The sequence below is a fragment of the Gallus gallus genome, chromosome 14, assembly GCF_016699485.2.
Source record: "Gallus gallus isolate bGalGal1 chromosome 14, bGalGal1.mat.broiler.GRCg7b, whole genome shotgun sequence".
NCBI classification, from domain to species: Eukaryota; Metazoa; Chordata; class Aves; order Galliformes; family Phasianidae; genus Gallus; species Gallus gallus.
Window position 1 is genome coordinate 13,630,852 of NC_052545.1, and position 15,145 is coordinate 13,645,996.

General features: G+C 53.6%; 2 protein-coding genes across 5 annotated transcripts; one reads left to right on the forward strand and one right to left on the reverse strand.

Moving 5' to 3' along the window:
• The first annotated feature begins 142 nt into the window (after positions 1-142).
• On the forward strand, positions 143-12,351 carry LOC107054654 (zinc finger CCCH domain-containing protein 11A-like). Of its 4 annotated transcripts, none has more exons than XM_040647754.2 (8): positions 143-2,341; positions 2,670-2,839; positions 3,044-3,163; positions 3,912-4,035; positions 4,376-4,462; positions 4,872-5,011; positions 5,622-5,689; positions 6,208-7,392. In XM_040647754.2, the coding sequence occupies exons 2-8, from the start codon at positions 2,786-2,788 to the stop codon at positions 6,497-6,499; spliced, it is 885 nt and encodes a 294-aa protein (XP_040503688.1). In that variant the 5' UTR covers positions 143-2,341; positions 2,670-2,785; the 3' UTR covers positions 6,500-7,392. The 4 variants fall into 4 exon arrangements, with proteins under 4 accessions (XP_040503688.1, XP_015150227.3, XP_015150225.3 ...); XM_015294741.4 differs by having other exon boundaries at positions 143-1,299; XM_015294739.4 differs by having other exon boundaries at positions 143-2,839.
• LOC121106810 (cyclin-F-like) lies at positions 9,515-15,085 on the reverse strand. Its single transcript, XM_040647766.2, has 5 exons — positions 14,882-15,085; positions 13,575-13,729; positions 13,076-13,182; positions 12,126-12,379; positions 9,515-9,942 (listed from the first exon to the last, which is right to left on the reverse strand). The coding sequence occupies exons 1-4, from the start codon at positions 14,892-14,894 to the stop codon at positions 12,130-12,132; spliced, it is 525 nt and encodes a 174-aa protein (XP_040503700.1). The 5' UTR covers positions 14,895-15,085; the 3' UTR covers positions 9,515-9,942; positions 12,126-12,129.
• Between the last annotated feature and the right edge of the window lie 60 nt (positions 15,086-15,145).

Genomic DNA, 15,145 nt, shown 5'->3' on the forward strand with positions numbered 1-15,145 from the left:
ATGATCTTTGGCCTCAAAAAACAAACGGGCAAGGACATTTTCCTCGCGTTCCACAGACGCCGTTTTCCAAAGGGGCTCGCTGTGGCCTAATCAGCAACGGGAACCTTCCAAGGTTGGCAAAGATCTCAAGCTCATCCGGTCCAGCTGTCCAGCCATCAACATTTCCCCACCAAACAAACCGTGTCCCTTAGCACAACATCTACACAACGTCTGTCTTACTGCTCCTGCAGCCAAAGGGCTCAGGTGCACGGGTTCCCTCCCGCTTTTCTAAGTGGCACGAAGGAATTTGAACATAGGTTTCAAGATTCAAAACGAAACCAGCAGCTTTGGTCTGTTTCTGGCTCCGTTTTCATGTCACCTTTGCAGCTCCGTTACCCGCAGGGTTTCACGTGGATTGCGTGGGGTTGCCATCAGATCTTCAACTCAACTCAAACATCTGATCGTGTCTCGGACCTCTCTTACCAGAGAGAAATGCCCCTCCCTTCACAATCACCCCTTATTCACATCATCGCTTTTTCACACACACACACACACACAGCCCAAAGCTGTATACACTGCGCTGTGAACAACCGTTTTCAAGGATGAAGCACGAGGAGGGTCAAATTCCATGAAGCTCTGACAAACACCCTGAGAACGAACACCCTGACATCTCCCTTCACCGCCATCGAAGCAGGCCCGTGCATTAGTTTCACCAAAACAAGGCCAGCTATCCCACTGGTTTTGTCGCGGATTTGATTAGGCTGGAAAAGACCTCAAGGATCGTCAGCCCTCTGCTGGGGGGGTGGGGGGGGAGGTGCAGAGAAAAGAGCAGAAGCGTCTCCTCCTCACTGCTGCAGAACCGGACCAGGGCGAAGAGCTGCTGTGGTTTAACCCAGCAGGCAGCCCAGCACTGCACAGCTGTTCTCTCACAGCGGAACGGGGCAGAAAAGCCAGAGGAAGGCAAAACTCACGTGTTGAGATCAAGACAGTTTAATAGGACAGAAAAGGCAGGGAAAACAATAAAGGAAACGGGAAAAGGACTCATCTCTGGGTCTGTCAGCAGCCACTTCTGGCTTGTTATTCCCTCCTTTCTGCAAGTGCAGAAGTGCTGCGGATCCGTGCTGAGGTCACAATCGTTGCTGGGGTGGGAGGGTTTGGCCCTCAGCTGGGGAGCAGAGCTGGTGCTCTGGTGAGCGTGCTGCACGCAGAGACTGAGCTCTGAGCGTTCCTTGCAAGGGATCATCCTTTGAGAGCCCGTCAGAAGCACCGCTGTGGCGTGTGTGTGACCTGGGCACAGCCTGGAGTGAGCGGGCCAAAGAGGTGAGCTGGGCTTGGTGCTGGGTGGTTGCTGGAAGGAGTCTCAGCAGGAAAGCTAGGTTGGGGAGGAGTTCCCAGCTCAAACGAGGCCCTTCCAAATGGCTGTTTCCAGGGGAAACTGATTCTTTGTGAGATTCTGTCGCACGTTTCGGTGAGGATGGCGAACTGTCGTCACTCCCCTGTGCAATGGTACAGTGCAACGGAAAGCACAGGGATAAGAGTGGGGTGGCAAAGTCCTAGGCTGCAGCAAGTGAGGATAAGCCCAAGTGCAGCAGCTGTGGACGCAGAAAGAAAGGAAGAAAGCTGCCGACCCTTGGAAGGCCTCGGGCAGGCAGGGATCTCCAGTCAGACACCCTCGCCTCCACTGCCACCCCTTCCATGAGGTCTGGGAAGAGTTTGCATGCACCTGAGCTCCCCTGCGTTGGCCCTGCCTTCCCACCAGGTGCTCAATCACCGCTTCAAGCTGTGACCGAGCATTGCCACTACACCCCTGTAAAATTGCTGCTGGGCCCCAGCCTTCATTTCAGACATGCCAAAGGAAGAAGAGCGCAGACTTCACGGAGTGCCACTTGTGCTTTACTGACCCACGGATCGCTGGCTGTGCCGTATCCAGCATATCAGAGAATCCTATCATAGAATCGTAGGATAGCTTGGGTTGGAAGGGACCCCAAGGATCATCAGGCTCCGATCTCCCTGCCGCAGGCAGGGCCGCCAACCTCCACATCTGATGCTAGACCAGGCTGCCCATGTGTTACACAAAACCCCGCTGAAGTCATGGTGGAGAGCCAGGTGCTCAGCTGGGGGCATGGACTACCTGGTGACATCACAAGCACGGTGACCTCACAAGCACTGTGTTTGGGGCCAGCAGTGAGCGCCACAGCCGTGAGCGCTGCTCAGGAGCGTGGACACGCTGCGTCAGCCCTCGTCCCGGCTGGCAGTGAGAGTGGTGGTGGCTGACGGGTGCTGCCCGCTCTCGCCGACGGTGTTGCTCAGCCATCGGGCTGGTGTGTTAGCTGGAAGGGAGAAGGCCTGCAGCTGGGCCTGGGTAAGCCACAGCTGTAGGTTTGTCAAACGTGTGAGTCGTACCAGTGCATCCCTTGCAGCTGCAGCAAGAGTAGGTGATGAAGGGGGTCTTTTTCATGACAGGAACACAAACTGTGTGCTTCGAGGTATATAACTGTTGATGAGACGGAGGACAGTACTTGCTGGGAGAAGCCGTGGCGGTTACACACAAGTTGGATGTAGAGCTGGCACAGTTCTTGCAACCAGCTCCTTGCGAGATGCTGCCCTCCTCGAGAGTCTAAATTGCATAAAAAGAAAGCTGGGAACATGCTTGTTCCTCATTCTTCTTCCCTCGTTGATACTCTCTGTAGGGCTCCTGTCCGAGAGGACACTTTGCGGATCCAAGCAGTCCAAGAGTGCAGCCGTCTCTTTCCAAGAGCGGGGAATTCCTTTGGAGAGAAGCCCAACTTGCTCTAAGAATTTCCCCATGAGTCGGCAAGGAGACGACTGCTACTTCTACTTCTACTCAACCTGCACTAAGGTATGGGTGGGTTTCTTTTGCCTGGATTTTCTTCCTTTTCCTCGTTTGTAAGAGAAAGGGCTGGAGCGGGGGGAGACCTACGGGTGACGTGTTACCTTCACAAGCGGTGGGATTCTGCGCTCGCTGCTAACAACCTGGGCTGATAGCATGGGCACGTTTCAGGCTGTACTCCTATTTTCCTGTGTGGTTTCCTTTTGCGTGCAGGGAGACAGCTGTCCCTTCCGCCACTGTGCAGCGGCTCTGGGAGGTGAACGAGTCTGCCGACTGTGGATGGCGGGTTGCTGTTTCAGCAGCAACTGCAAGTTCAGGCACATGAGAATTGATGTGAGTGTTTGCCTAAAGACGTGTTCTCCAACTTAGTCCGCAAAACCGCTTTTCATTGCTGCAGGTGGGCGGAATGCACTTGTGCAGGCTAGATAGGTTTGCTGTGAAAATCTCACGGGTTTCTGTTTCTAGAGGGGGCTGGGAGGAGGCCGGGGGAAGAGAATTCAATGCCTTAGGAATATCTTAGCGAGAGATGTTTGCGCTAGGTGCCAAAGACAGGTGCAAAAAGACGGCATTGCTCAGCCTCCTCAACCTGCTGGAGCAGGGTGGGAGGAAAGAGCGGGCACTGCCCTCCTGCCAGCGGGGCTTGCTTGCGGTCTACCAGGCCTTGTCTGTCCTGGATTTCTTCAGACAACTGTGCTCTGGCTGCTTGGAGTAGCGAAGGGTGGGGCGAGAAATGATGGTCAAGAGCTAAGGCTCTGCCCGATCATTTCTGGTGGACTTGACCACGGCACCTGAAGGCAGCGTTTCTCCCGAATAACGGGAGCATTTTGCAGCAGGTGTATTGGTTTAACCCCCTGAACTGAGAGCGCCTGTCTCCTCTACCTGAAGGCCGAGAAAGCGAAATGTGCCGAGCGGTTACAGCTCATGCAGGTGTTGTGAATGCGCTCCCAGGCGTTTCCTTTAGTGATAGGTGATGTTTCAGCACCGTGACGGCCCCATCTCTGGCACGACCTGGAACGCTGCCTCTCTTTGCAAACCTCGTGTGCCTGTTTCCGTGACCTGTTTCCTTTCTTTCTCTCCTCAGAAGAGGCGCAGTGAGATTCCGTGCTATTGGGAGAATCAACCAGGAGGCTGCCAGAAAGCCCACTGCGCTTTTCTTCACCTGAAGGAACGCGGTGGGAACGGACTGGCCGTACCACCAAGCCAAAGTGAGTTTCTGATGGCACGAAGCGTGAAAGACTTAATCTTGAATATGACTTCTGAGCGGGTGCAGGATGTCAGGTAGCCATTCACTGGGGGGTGCAGGGAAGAGCCACGCTAAGAGAAATATTAGTTTGTGTTTTGGCTGTCAGAATGGTGGTGGGTTTTTTCTGGAGACAGGAAGATGCCTTGCAGGTCTGTGTCGACTGTAGAAACGGCACAACATTTGAGCAGCGGAAAGGCAAATGTAAGAAACCGTGCTTGAAAATTTGAAGTTTGTGGTTGACTGTGCTGAAACCTTCCTCCAAAGAGATGCTCTTCAACTATTTCTTGTTTTCTGTCTGCCAGAAGCTGACGCGAGTGGCCTTCCTCCAAAGAGCGGCCTTGCAGAAAGTCTGGGGAACCAGACAGAGCTTGAGAAAGCACCAAGGAGAGGTAGGGATACTAAACAGGCATCTGGGTTTGATGCACTGTCTTTCTACGTAGATTTTCTATTGATTTTCTATGATTTCTACGATTTTTCATAGATTTTCTATGATGCTATTTCTAGCTGATTTCTAATTGATTTCTAATGCTGCCACTTAGGATTGTTCTGTGTCAGAGTTTTCCTTGCCCTGGATTATTACTGAGTGTAGCTATTGGGTTTCTTGGTTCCTTTGTATGCGTTGTTGGCAGACAGAGACGACCGTGTGGAAAACATTGCTGAGAATCCTGCACGTGGCAATGTAATTCCGCTGGTCAAACGTATTTAACTTCGAGGAAGGCTTGCGGGAATGATAAGAGAACGTGGATCTCTCTTGAGGCACAGCAGGACTGTCTCAGCTCTCTCTTCCTTTTACTCTAGGTGGACGCAAGGTGGCCGTGAGGCGTATTGATTGGAAAACCACCTTCCCCCCAATGCAGAGACGCAAAAGAAAAGCAGCAAGGATGCATCCATCTGCTGCTGAGGGCACGGATGAGCCCCCAGAGAGGAAACTACCCATGGTAAGAACAGTGGCAAAAGCAGTAGTGGATATGGAAGGTTCCCATTGCTCTTGAAGAAAAGGTAGAAATGTCAAATGTCCTGCAGGTCTCCTGTTTCCTTTGAAGGCAGCAGATGTCTCACAGGGTACTTGTGGAAACTATCCATTTTGATCAGATGTAGAGCAATGATGATGTATTACTCCACTCCGATTCTACGATTCGGAGATTGCTCTGTGGTGTGAAAGATTTTTGTCCGTGGATGCTGCGCTGTGAAAAACACCCAAGGTCACTTGTAACTTGATTTTGTCCGTGGATGCTGCGCTGTGAAAAACACCCAAGGTCACTTGTAACCTTCAAGAGAATGCTTCCTTCGGGAGCACCGTGGTTCCGTATTTGGGTTCAGGCTCAGCAGCTGCTGAGGGAAGGGGGGAGGAGTCCTCAGAGATCATCTCGTGTTCCATCTGTCCTGCTGTGGGCAGGGTTGCCAGCCACGAGATCCAAGTGCCTGGAAACCCATCCAGCCTGGCCTTGAACGCCTCCAGGGATGGGGCATCCACGACTTCTCGGGGAAAAGAAGTTACTTAGGAGTCTTTGACCTGTGCTTCGTACACACTGCCTTCTTTCTTCCTAGGCGATTCTTGCTTCAGCCCCGCCCGAATACACCTTGGTCAGCGCTGAGGTCATAAAACTTCCAAGCAGGTGATGACCACCACTCTTTCTTCACCGGTGCCCCTTTTCCATTTAGACATAAGTTCTTTCCCATCAGGGGAAGAATGGGGTGTTTGAGACGTGTCATGGCATAATCCAACAAAGGAAGAGGTCATCTGAAGTCATTTCAATTGCTTACTCAAAATCTCTGCTGAGTAAGTCACGGGGAAAAGTGCCTCAGTCGGTAAACAGGTTACTGCAGAGGATGACTTCTTGACATATTTACAGTCAAAGTAATGAGGGTGCCAATGCGTCTCTGCTACAAAACCTGGCCCCCCTGTGTTCTGGACTCAAACAGCTCCATCTGTACAGATAAATTCCCACGATGGAAAACGTACCTGCTGCTATCTTGCACGCTAAAGGCAGCCCTGGGGTTAACTGAATCGCCATCCCTATGCGAGTGAGAGGCGCAGGGGGGCTTAACTACACATCTCCCAGCTGGTTTGCTGAAAGCGCTTCTCCAGTTAGAGATGTCACGTACTGATTGTTCTCTTCCTTGTCCTCCGAAGCCTGGAACTGCTGCTTCCAGGAAGGCAGGCAGACTCCGTGGCACAGCCGGAGGTCTCGAGCTCACCATCCCAGTACTCGCAAGCAGCAGATGAGACGCAGCAGCTGAGCTGCACAGAGGCGGGGAAAGCACTCGTCTCTGAAGACGACGACGACGACGACGAAGACCTTGAGAAGCTACTGATGGAAATGACAGGAGAAGAACTGGAAGGAGAAACTGATGTGGATGCTGAGAAGGATGTGGATGAGCTCCTTCTGGAACTGTCTGACATCATTGACAGTGTAACACCGTAGTCTGATTGTATATTTTAGAGCAAACAACAACGACCACCAATTAAAACCAACCCTGTTCCTTTTCTTTCTTATTCTGAGGGGACGCTTTTTCTGAAACTTTGCAGTGAGTCTTAAAGCAGAGTCAAACTGGTACAAATCAGCAGTGACGGCATTCTGTTCTCCCGATTTCCCTGCTGGTCAGAGTTCAGGGGCCGTGCAGCCATTCCCCAGCCCTGGGTGGCTGCCTTCAGCATCGAGGGCACAGAGCACTTCTTTGGGCACAGAAAGACGCCCACCCGCAAGGCTGAAGCTGAAACTTCTTCCTGCCTCCCCCCTTGGCAAAACTCTGCGTTGGGCTCATGTGGAAGGGCTGGTGTTCTGATTCCTTGGACAATGCCTGCGTCAACCGCAGCGTCAAGCTGCGACCCCCAGCTCCCACTTGCTCCCCCTTCTCTCAGGCCTCTCGGTGCTTGCTGGAGAGCCAGTACAACCAGTACACCCCTTCCCTTGCCCCGCCCCTGCTTGCCGTGGGTAGCAAGGGGCAGGGGCTTGGAGCGTGAGGGCAATCCCTTCTTGGATCTGACTCCTGCTTCTCATCCCATTGCCCAAGAACAATCGCGGAGTCACTCGTCTCCTGACAGCCTAGCGCATCTGTACTGGATGGTGGCCAAGGGGGTACTGTGGAATTTGCGAGTCCAGCAAGTGCTGGGGTTTGTGCCGCTGGTGCTAAGTACCGGAAGATTTCACCATCCAGGGAAGGGAGCTGCTGCGTATTTATTTACTACTTATTTATGCCTTTTAACTATACACATTTGTTGCACAAGCGTGGGTGTTGTTTTACTAGATCCACATCTTCCTCTTTATCTGTGTGTGTCTGTGAGAACCTGTACACAGATGTAGGGGATCCTGTCAGTGAGTGCCAATCTTGTCATCTCTGAATCTGTCATTGGGTCTCTGCTTAATCAGCAGAGAGTTCACTAAATCGCGTGACTGACCTCCAAATCGGTTAGTGATTAAGTGCTGTTAAAATGTTAGCCTTTGAGGCAAAAATTATCAATATCTTTAAAACGATCAATACCTCTTAAGTTGCTGCGAAACAGAACCAAGAGAAATGCAATTGTCATTTTTGGTGGAGTCGGCAGGATGACGAGCAGAGTCACCCAACAGTTACGAAAACGTGAGATCCAAACAAAGCCTCCGTTCCCTGAGGAACTGGCTTATGATAACTGGTGTAAGTGGGCAGAGGTAGGAGAGCACTCAACTGATGCTGGAGCTTTGACTAAGGGTGGAAAAGATCAAGGTATAACCAGCAAGAGGTTGGAGTGCGTCTTCCTGCCAGGAGAGGGGAAAACCAGACTGTAAAACAGAGGCTTTACAAGATGGGATCAGCGGATGTAATCTACTGAGCTGTTGTTACCACGAGAAACAGAGCAACCGCTAAACGAGCTTCAAGAGTTTCAACTGAAAACACCACACCCTGGGATCACGTGTTGAAACGGCACCGAGGCAATCTCCAAGTTCTGCCTGACATAGCTCCGATTGGAAAATGTATCTCCTGAAGAACGGGCTGGTAATAGTTGCGGTGATCCAGGCAATTATCGCTCCGACAAACATAGCCATTTGCATCTGCACGAGTCCCTCCCCCCCGCCTCGCAGTCCGATCCATCGCTGAAGCCACAGGGCCTTGGGGCGGCGCACAGAACCACACTAAGAAACAACTCCATTGGACGCCATCCCCATGGCCAGTTTACACCATTATTACGGCTGCAGCCCTGGAGAAGTTGAAAGTGACTGTCTCTGGGGAGCGCATTTGAGCAGGGGAAACAGAAAGTAGCTGGGGATGGAGCCAGGTGCTTTTGGGGTCCTGGTGCCCTTTTAAGGGCCAGTCCCCAGCCCCCCGTTGAGCCTCCTCCAAAGCTACCCCGTTCTGTAGCAGCCAAGGGAGTGGCTCCCACCAATGGGATGTGGGTTTTGTACCCTCAGGGCCACCCCCACTGGTCCCCATGGAGGTGGCAGGGCCTGGGGGCACACTGGGCTTTGGGGCAGAACCGTATTCTCCTCTGCTGTGCTTGGGTGGAGCACATTCATCGCTTGGAGGCACCTCTGCCTCCTCTCCAGCACTGAGGGCAGCGGAGCTGTGTTGGAGCCCCTTCTGCTCACTGCTGTCAGAGAGGAGCCGCGTCAGAGTGTGAAGGCAGTGTTACGAACGAGAAGACACAGCTGACTGCGACAAAAGTAGGACCAACAGGTGGCGAGCTCTGCTCACTTGTGAGCTCCCAGCTCTTTGCAAAGCAGAGGGGGACGTCTAACCCAGGTAGATCACTTGGGTATCTGCCGCAGGGTTTCTGAACCAGCCAGGCACTGCTACATCCTCATCTCATGCAGGTTTTCCGTGTTCTCTCATTTAGGGCCATCTCTTCAGTCCGTCCTGAACGACAGCTTACACCTGAATGAGAAGGCAGCTTTTCAGATTGCGGTCCGGCTGGCACAAAGAGAAGCAACGCTTTCCAAGAGACTGCCACAGAGAAGGGACCCAAGGTAAGGAGAACGAAAGAAAGCAAGCCCGCACTTGAAAACAAGTCAGAGGCAGTGGGACACAGTGCTTACGTACTCCTCCACACAGCTACAACAACCACAGAATCAGGCAATATCCGGAGCTGGAAGGGACCCACAGGGATTATTGAGTCCAAGCCCCGGCTCCACAAGGGACCGCCCAAACACAACGGCCCGGTCCGTCCGCTTCCCTCACCTAGCAGGGCTGGGCCTGACACATCTCAGGGTACAGTTGGCCCTTCTGCTGGCTCAGATTCCAGTTGCCACCACCAACCAGAACACCCAGATCCCTTTTTGCAGGGCCCCTCTCCAGCCCCTCACCCCGTCCACGCAGCCAGGGCCGCCCCATCCCAGCTGCAGAACTCAGCACTCACTCTTCTTCATGCAGGTGGCGACCACCCTCAAATTTGGCCAGATCTCACTGCAAGGCCTCTCTACCCTCAGGGGACCCAACACTCCTCCCAGCTTAGCATCATCCACAAATTCACTTCACACAACTTCATTAGATCTTTATTAGAATCTACAGTGAAACCATTAAAGAGAACCAGACCTAAATGGAGCCCCGCAGAATCCCCTCTGCTGACAAGTAGGGCAACTCTCAGGCCATAGCCTTCCCTCACCCAACACGGCCACGTTTTGGTCATCGCAGCACATTTTTAGGGTTACATCACCATGGCCTTACAACGTCACGAGCCATCTCCGTGCTGACTGCTACAAACACAGGGACCCTGACAAGAGAACACCGGGTGGGAGGGAAGGGTCCAGGTAAGGAGCTCCTCACACGCGTGCTTTCCAGATGCAAGTTCTTTCCTGGGACCGTTCTCTGCAGCTGACATCCCAACTTCCTCCCATGGCCTGGCTGCGCGAAAACGCAAGCCATCACAGAAGGAGGGAAAAGCAAAGGAATAGCCCTGCAAGAAAAGAATTAAAGGGTGAGCACAAGGAGCTTGTTACGGTGTCTCAGAAAAGTAATGCTGCCACTTAGGATTGTTCTGGGTCAGATTTCTCCTTGCCCTCGATTGTTAGTATCGCCATCCAATTTAGCTGGATCTCCATAGATTATCAAGGTTTCCGCCCCTGTATCAACTAGGGCCGTATCTATCTCCGAATATACTTTCAGGACCAGAAAATCATCAATTCCACATGGGGCCACCAGTCCCTTCCGGAGGCCCTAGGGGGACTAACATCCCTTGTCACGCCATGAACTGCGCTACGGTTAAATCTTTTGTTTCTGGTGCCTCGGGCATTGAGGCGCGAGACACCTGAGGGGGCTTCTCCTTTCTATTAGGGACTACGAAATCCCCTAGGTTCCACGTTGGTGGTGGTACTCTGTCAGTAACTCTCACCCTCGTTTTTTTCTGGGGGCAATTCTGAAATTTCTGATTATCCTTCAGCTGTCTCCACAGGACGCGATTGGGCTGGCAATCAATTTCTGCCGATTGCACCCCAGCCTGGATCAGATCATTAAACATCTGCTTTCGCGAGACCCTTAGGGGCCCCAGCTGAGGATCCCGTATAACTGGCTTCTTAGTTTGAATTACTGGAAGGAGCTCTGCTTCCTCTACTGCTCGAATATTGCGCCTGCTCCGCTGGTGCTCTGTCTCCCTCAGGTTGGCCACTAATTGGGCAGCCTGCTGGACCACAGGCACTGAGGCCACCAGGGGGTTGCATACAGAAACTAGGGTCCCGTATAGATGGCAAGGGCAAGTCTCTCATACCTGCCAAAAATCTCACCCTAGCTGGACTTTCAAATGAGCCCTCCTTTGGAAGCAAAGTCCTCGCTTCTCTTACGCCCAGTTCACAAACGTGATTTTGAAGGTCCTCCACGGAGGACCGCAATCCTGTATTTAATGGTATAGCTGATTTGTTTGGCCATACCCCAAACGGCATGCTGCCATTAGCCAGTCAATTACAGAACGATTCTCCTTAGTATATTGGATGCCTGCATACAATCTTTGCCTAAGGGCAGGTGGTGGCCAATTGAGATATCTCTGGCCCATCGACCATGAGGCTTTCTGCCCCTGAATCCCATAGTCTGAGTAACCAGGTTGGTACGCTTTCCTTCGGCTTCTGCCAGAACCCTTGTACCATGTCCATTAATTCTGTGGGTGTGTACGGCCTGGCTGTTACACGTAAATGTGTTTGGACAGGGGGCCACTGATCAGGGGGCACCCCTGCCGGTCTATCTTGTATCTTCTTTGGTTTTGGGGTTATAACAGGACAGAGTTCTAGGGAATCTGTCACAAGTGGAACCTCCAAACCTGATTTAGAATTTTTATTTCCCTGCTCAACCAGGAGCGCTGTTTCAGAAGTGCGGTCATCACCTACTGACATATTACAGACCTGGCCTACTGGGAGATGCAGAGTTAGTGTATTAACGGGGAAAAAAGCCAAGTACCTATTCTAATTTCTCAATACGGTTTTTCAATAGCTAGCTTTCGCTTTCTAAAGCATCGGCACTCATTTCAGCTTGGTATAGGGCATTCAGCAGTGGCCACGCCACCGTAGAAGCAGCTAACTGCCGCTCTTTTGTAACTAGTATGTCTTTATCTAGACCTTGACAATATTCCGCCGTGCGGAATGGGGAGATATCCCCCATACCGCGCAGGGGACCCCATTTTTCAATGAAAGTTGCTAATTGGTAATAGGGAGATCCCAGAAAGCCTGGGATCTGCCCTGCAAGCATTTTATCTAGGGGGCAGGGAGGGGGTCACGTTCTCCCCGTGACCCATCCCTAAAGATTCCGTAGAAAAGATATTACGTTTTCAGTATTTATTGGGCCTGCAGGCTTGCCAAGTGTAAGGTCAAAAAGAATGCAGATGTTGTAAAGTCACGGGGAAAAGTAACCCAGTCAGTAAACGGGTTACTGCAGAGGCTGACTTCTTGACGTACTTACAGTCAAAGTAATGACTGTGGAGGCAATGCGTCTCTGCTACAGAACTGGCCCCCCGTTTTCTAGACTCAAACTGCTCCATCTGTACAGATAAATTCCCACGATGCAAAACGGACCTGCTGCTATCTCGCACGCTAAAGGCAGCCCTGGGGTTAACTGAATCGCCGTCCCCATGCGAGTGTGAGGTGCAGGAGGGCTTACCTACTCATCTCACAGCTGGTTTGCTGAAAGCACATCTCCAGCTAGAAACGTCACACACTAATTGTTCTCTTCCTTGTTTTCCCCAAGTCTGGAACTGCTTCCTGGAAGCACAGCCGGAGGTCTCAAGCCCACCATTCCAGTGCTCACAAGCAGCAGATGAGACGCAGCAGCTGAGCCGCACAGAGGCGGGGAAAGCACTCGCCTCTGAAGAGGAAGACCTGGAGAAGTTGGTGATGGAAATCCCCGGAGGAGAACTGGAAGGAGAAATTGAAGTGGAAGCTGAGACCGATGTGGATGAGCCCTTTCTGGAACCGTCTGAGATCACTGACAGTGCAACAGCACAGACTGATTGTCTATTTCAGAACAAACAACAGCCACCAAGGAAAACCAACCCTGCTCCTTTTCTTTCTTATCCGCAGGGGACACGTCTGCTGTCAGTAAGGGCCTACGCTTCGATATTTAAGTCAAGCCATCTCCTTCAAATCAGAGGGATAAAAAGACATTCTCCTCCCTTTTTAAGCAGACTCATAACAACCCCTTCAAGCTGCACGTGCTTCAATATTGACGCTTACTCATTTTTCACTAGAGCGGGTTGAGCAAAACAACCGACACTTAGAACTGTGGGCTTTCAACACACTTGCTGGTTCATACGGAAGCACCAGAAACAGATGTCAGCCAGTTCACGCGCTACCGTCAAACAAGGAACAGCAGTGCCCTTAGAGAAATAACTTCCATGCACGCCGTAGGCCCTGCTCCAATTAACAAAACAGCAGTCCTTATTTGCCGCCGCATAGACACAGGGTCAGCTACCCTCGTCACGCGACGCAAAGACTTCCACAAATAAGGACAGCCAGATGCCCCACTTGCAGCAAAGACCCAGAGGAGTCGCACGTGTAGCATGAAATGCCCTCCTCTACAACTTCAAAGGAATGCTGATGCTTAAAGCTCACCTTGCAAGCACCTCCAGAGGTTTTGCAGCAGGCCATACGTCTTCAAAACGTGCCCATGCCCAAACAGCAGCGTGACCATCCACGAGGTATTTAAGACGGGAGCGCACCTGCAAGGTACGAGGGGGAGCACCAAGTAAGAATTACTAACAGAACGGGACCAACACGACCTAATTTTAGATAGGTAACTAATTAAGCACCGCTCTTTTCCTGCCTAACCATCACTACAGCAAGAGATGCCAAACCAAATTCACTCTGCCAGTCACCGCGAGCCAGAAGGACAATTCCCAGAGAAGCTTGACACAAAACACACACAAACACTGCTGCGAGGCCTGGAGGTTGCAGTAGCGAGAAATCTAATTGTTAGGCCAGCAAATATCCGTCTACTGCACGTAGCTCTTGGCTCTCCTCACGTCTCCTCGGACGCAGGCATTCCCGCCTGCACTTCTGGCTCCCAGGGGCAGAAATAAGGCAGCGCACTGCAGGAGGGGCCGGCACTCACCGCTCCGAGCCAGAGGAGCTCCTCAGCAGGAAGGCCTTCCACAACACCAAGCACAGCATCCTCGGGCACACTTCGCAACGGCAGGACACCGGGCCGTCTCCTTGTCCTTCGCTTGGAAGGGAAAGAGAAACATCTGCAACAGCAGCAGCAAACCACTGGAAAACAAAAACACAACACCTCGGTTAGCCACAGAACACTAAGAGGAAAAAGGCGCACCTAGAGCGCGTGTTGAATTCAGTAGAACGCTTCTTCAAGCGCATCAACCAGAGCAACTCAGCACGCAGCACAGAACGCTGCAGGACCAAACCACAAAGAAGCGACTCGTTGCGTTCAGCCAGTTAAAGCAAGGTGCCCAGAAGGGATGGCGCACACCCGTCACAGAGCACATCCGTGCCCCGACCCCAGCACTGGGCTGCGGTTAGCTCAACTGTCCCTGCTGCAACTTCACGTACCTCCCCCACGCTCCAACGTCTCCTCATCCATTCGTAACAGGCCCCGAAACGCGACCGACCGCAGAGATGAGGAAGCTAAGGCCCACGAAGCCGCCCGAGGCCAAAGCCCACCTCTCCGCGGGAGCTGCTCCTGGAAGACCGCTCCCCTCACAGCCAGCTTCCTCACCTCGCAGCGCTCACAGACCGGGGCGCTGCCTGCACCAGCCTTCCTGCTGGAGAGCTTACCCTCAGCACGGCAGCCAAGAGACGCAAACGACCGAGGAGACGAGGCGAAGCCAGGAAGAACACACGAGTCATGCCGGCACAAGACAGAAAAGGGGCCCAAAGCCCCTCCGGCCATCCGCTGGGACGGCACAGGGCTGCCGCGAGCAGCCGAGCTCTGCCTGCACTCGGGAGCCCCCCGAGGAACCCCCCGCTGCAAGTCGGCAACCGAGCAGCAGGAATCCAAACCAGGAGCCGAAGCAGGGACGAAGCAGAGGACGAGGACGAACCACGGCCTCGGCAGGGCGAGAGGCGCCGGGCCGCGACGCAGCGCTCAGCCGCCGCTCCCACAGCGAAAGCGGAGCGCTCAGGGAGGGATCGCACCGTTCGCAGGCGGCCAGCACCGCTCCGTCGCGTTCTTCCTCACGGCAGCCTTCCGGAGCGGGCACTGCCGCATCTCCGCCCGCCGCGGCCCGGGGCCAACCGCCGCCCCGCGCCGCCCCGCCCCGCTCCGACCCCCCCGCCCCGCCGCCATCCCATCCGAGCTGCCCGCCCCGCCGCGTGTCCCGGGCCGCCCGCAGAGCCCTCTCAGAGGGACCCGCGCGGAGCCCAAGGACGGAAGGACGGAAGGACAGCCGCGCGGCCCGCACTCACCGCCCGCCTTCATTGCGGCGCTCCTCGCGGACCGAGCGCACGCAGCGACCGCCGCACCCGGATCCAGGGGGCTCCGACCGCCGCACGAGGCCGCGCCCCCTCGGCGCGGCTCAGGGAAGGAGCGCGAGGCCGAGGCCGAGGCCGAGGCCGCCCCAGCCGAGCTCAGGCCGCAACTCCGCCGCACGCCCACATCCTCTCAGCGACGCCGAGCGGCCGCGCGCACTCCTTTTTAAACACAGCGGGCCGCGTGATTGGCCGGGAGGA

Excerpts from the sequence above, each read along its gene's own strand:
- LOC121106810 (XM_040647766.2), bottom strand. Across the intron at positions 13,183-13,574 it reads AGCTCCTCTGGCTCGGAGCG|GTGCGCTCCCGTCTTAAATA; the intron begins GTGAGTGCCGGC and ends CGTACCTTGCAG. Across the intron at positions 12,380-13,075 it reads CCTCTGGAGGTGCTTGCAAG|TTCTCCTCCGGGGATTTCCA; the intron begins GTGAGCTTTAAG and ends TTCTCCTTCCAG.
- LOC107054654 (XM_015294739.4), top strand. The coding sequence starts at position 2,480 with ATGAGACGGAGGACAGTACTTGCTGGGAGAAGCCGTGGCGGTTACACA. Across the intron at positions 3,164-3,911 it reads TCAGGCACATGAGAATTGAT|AAGAGGCGCAGTGAGATTCC; the intron begins GTGAGTGTTTGC and ends TTCTCTCCTCAG. Across the intron at positions 5,690-6,207 it reads GTCATAAAACTTCCAAGCAG|CCTGGAACTGCTGCTTCCAG; the intron begins GTGATGACCACC and ends TGTCCTCCGAAG.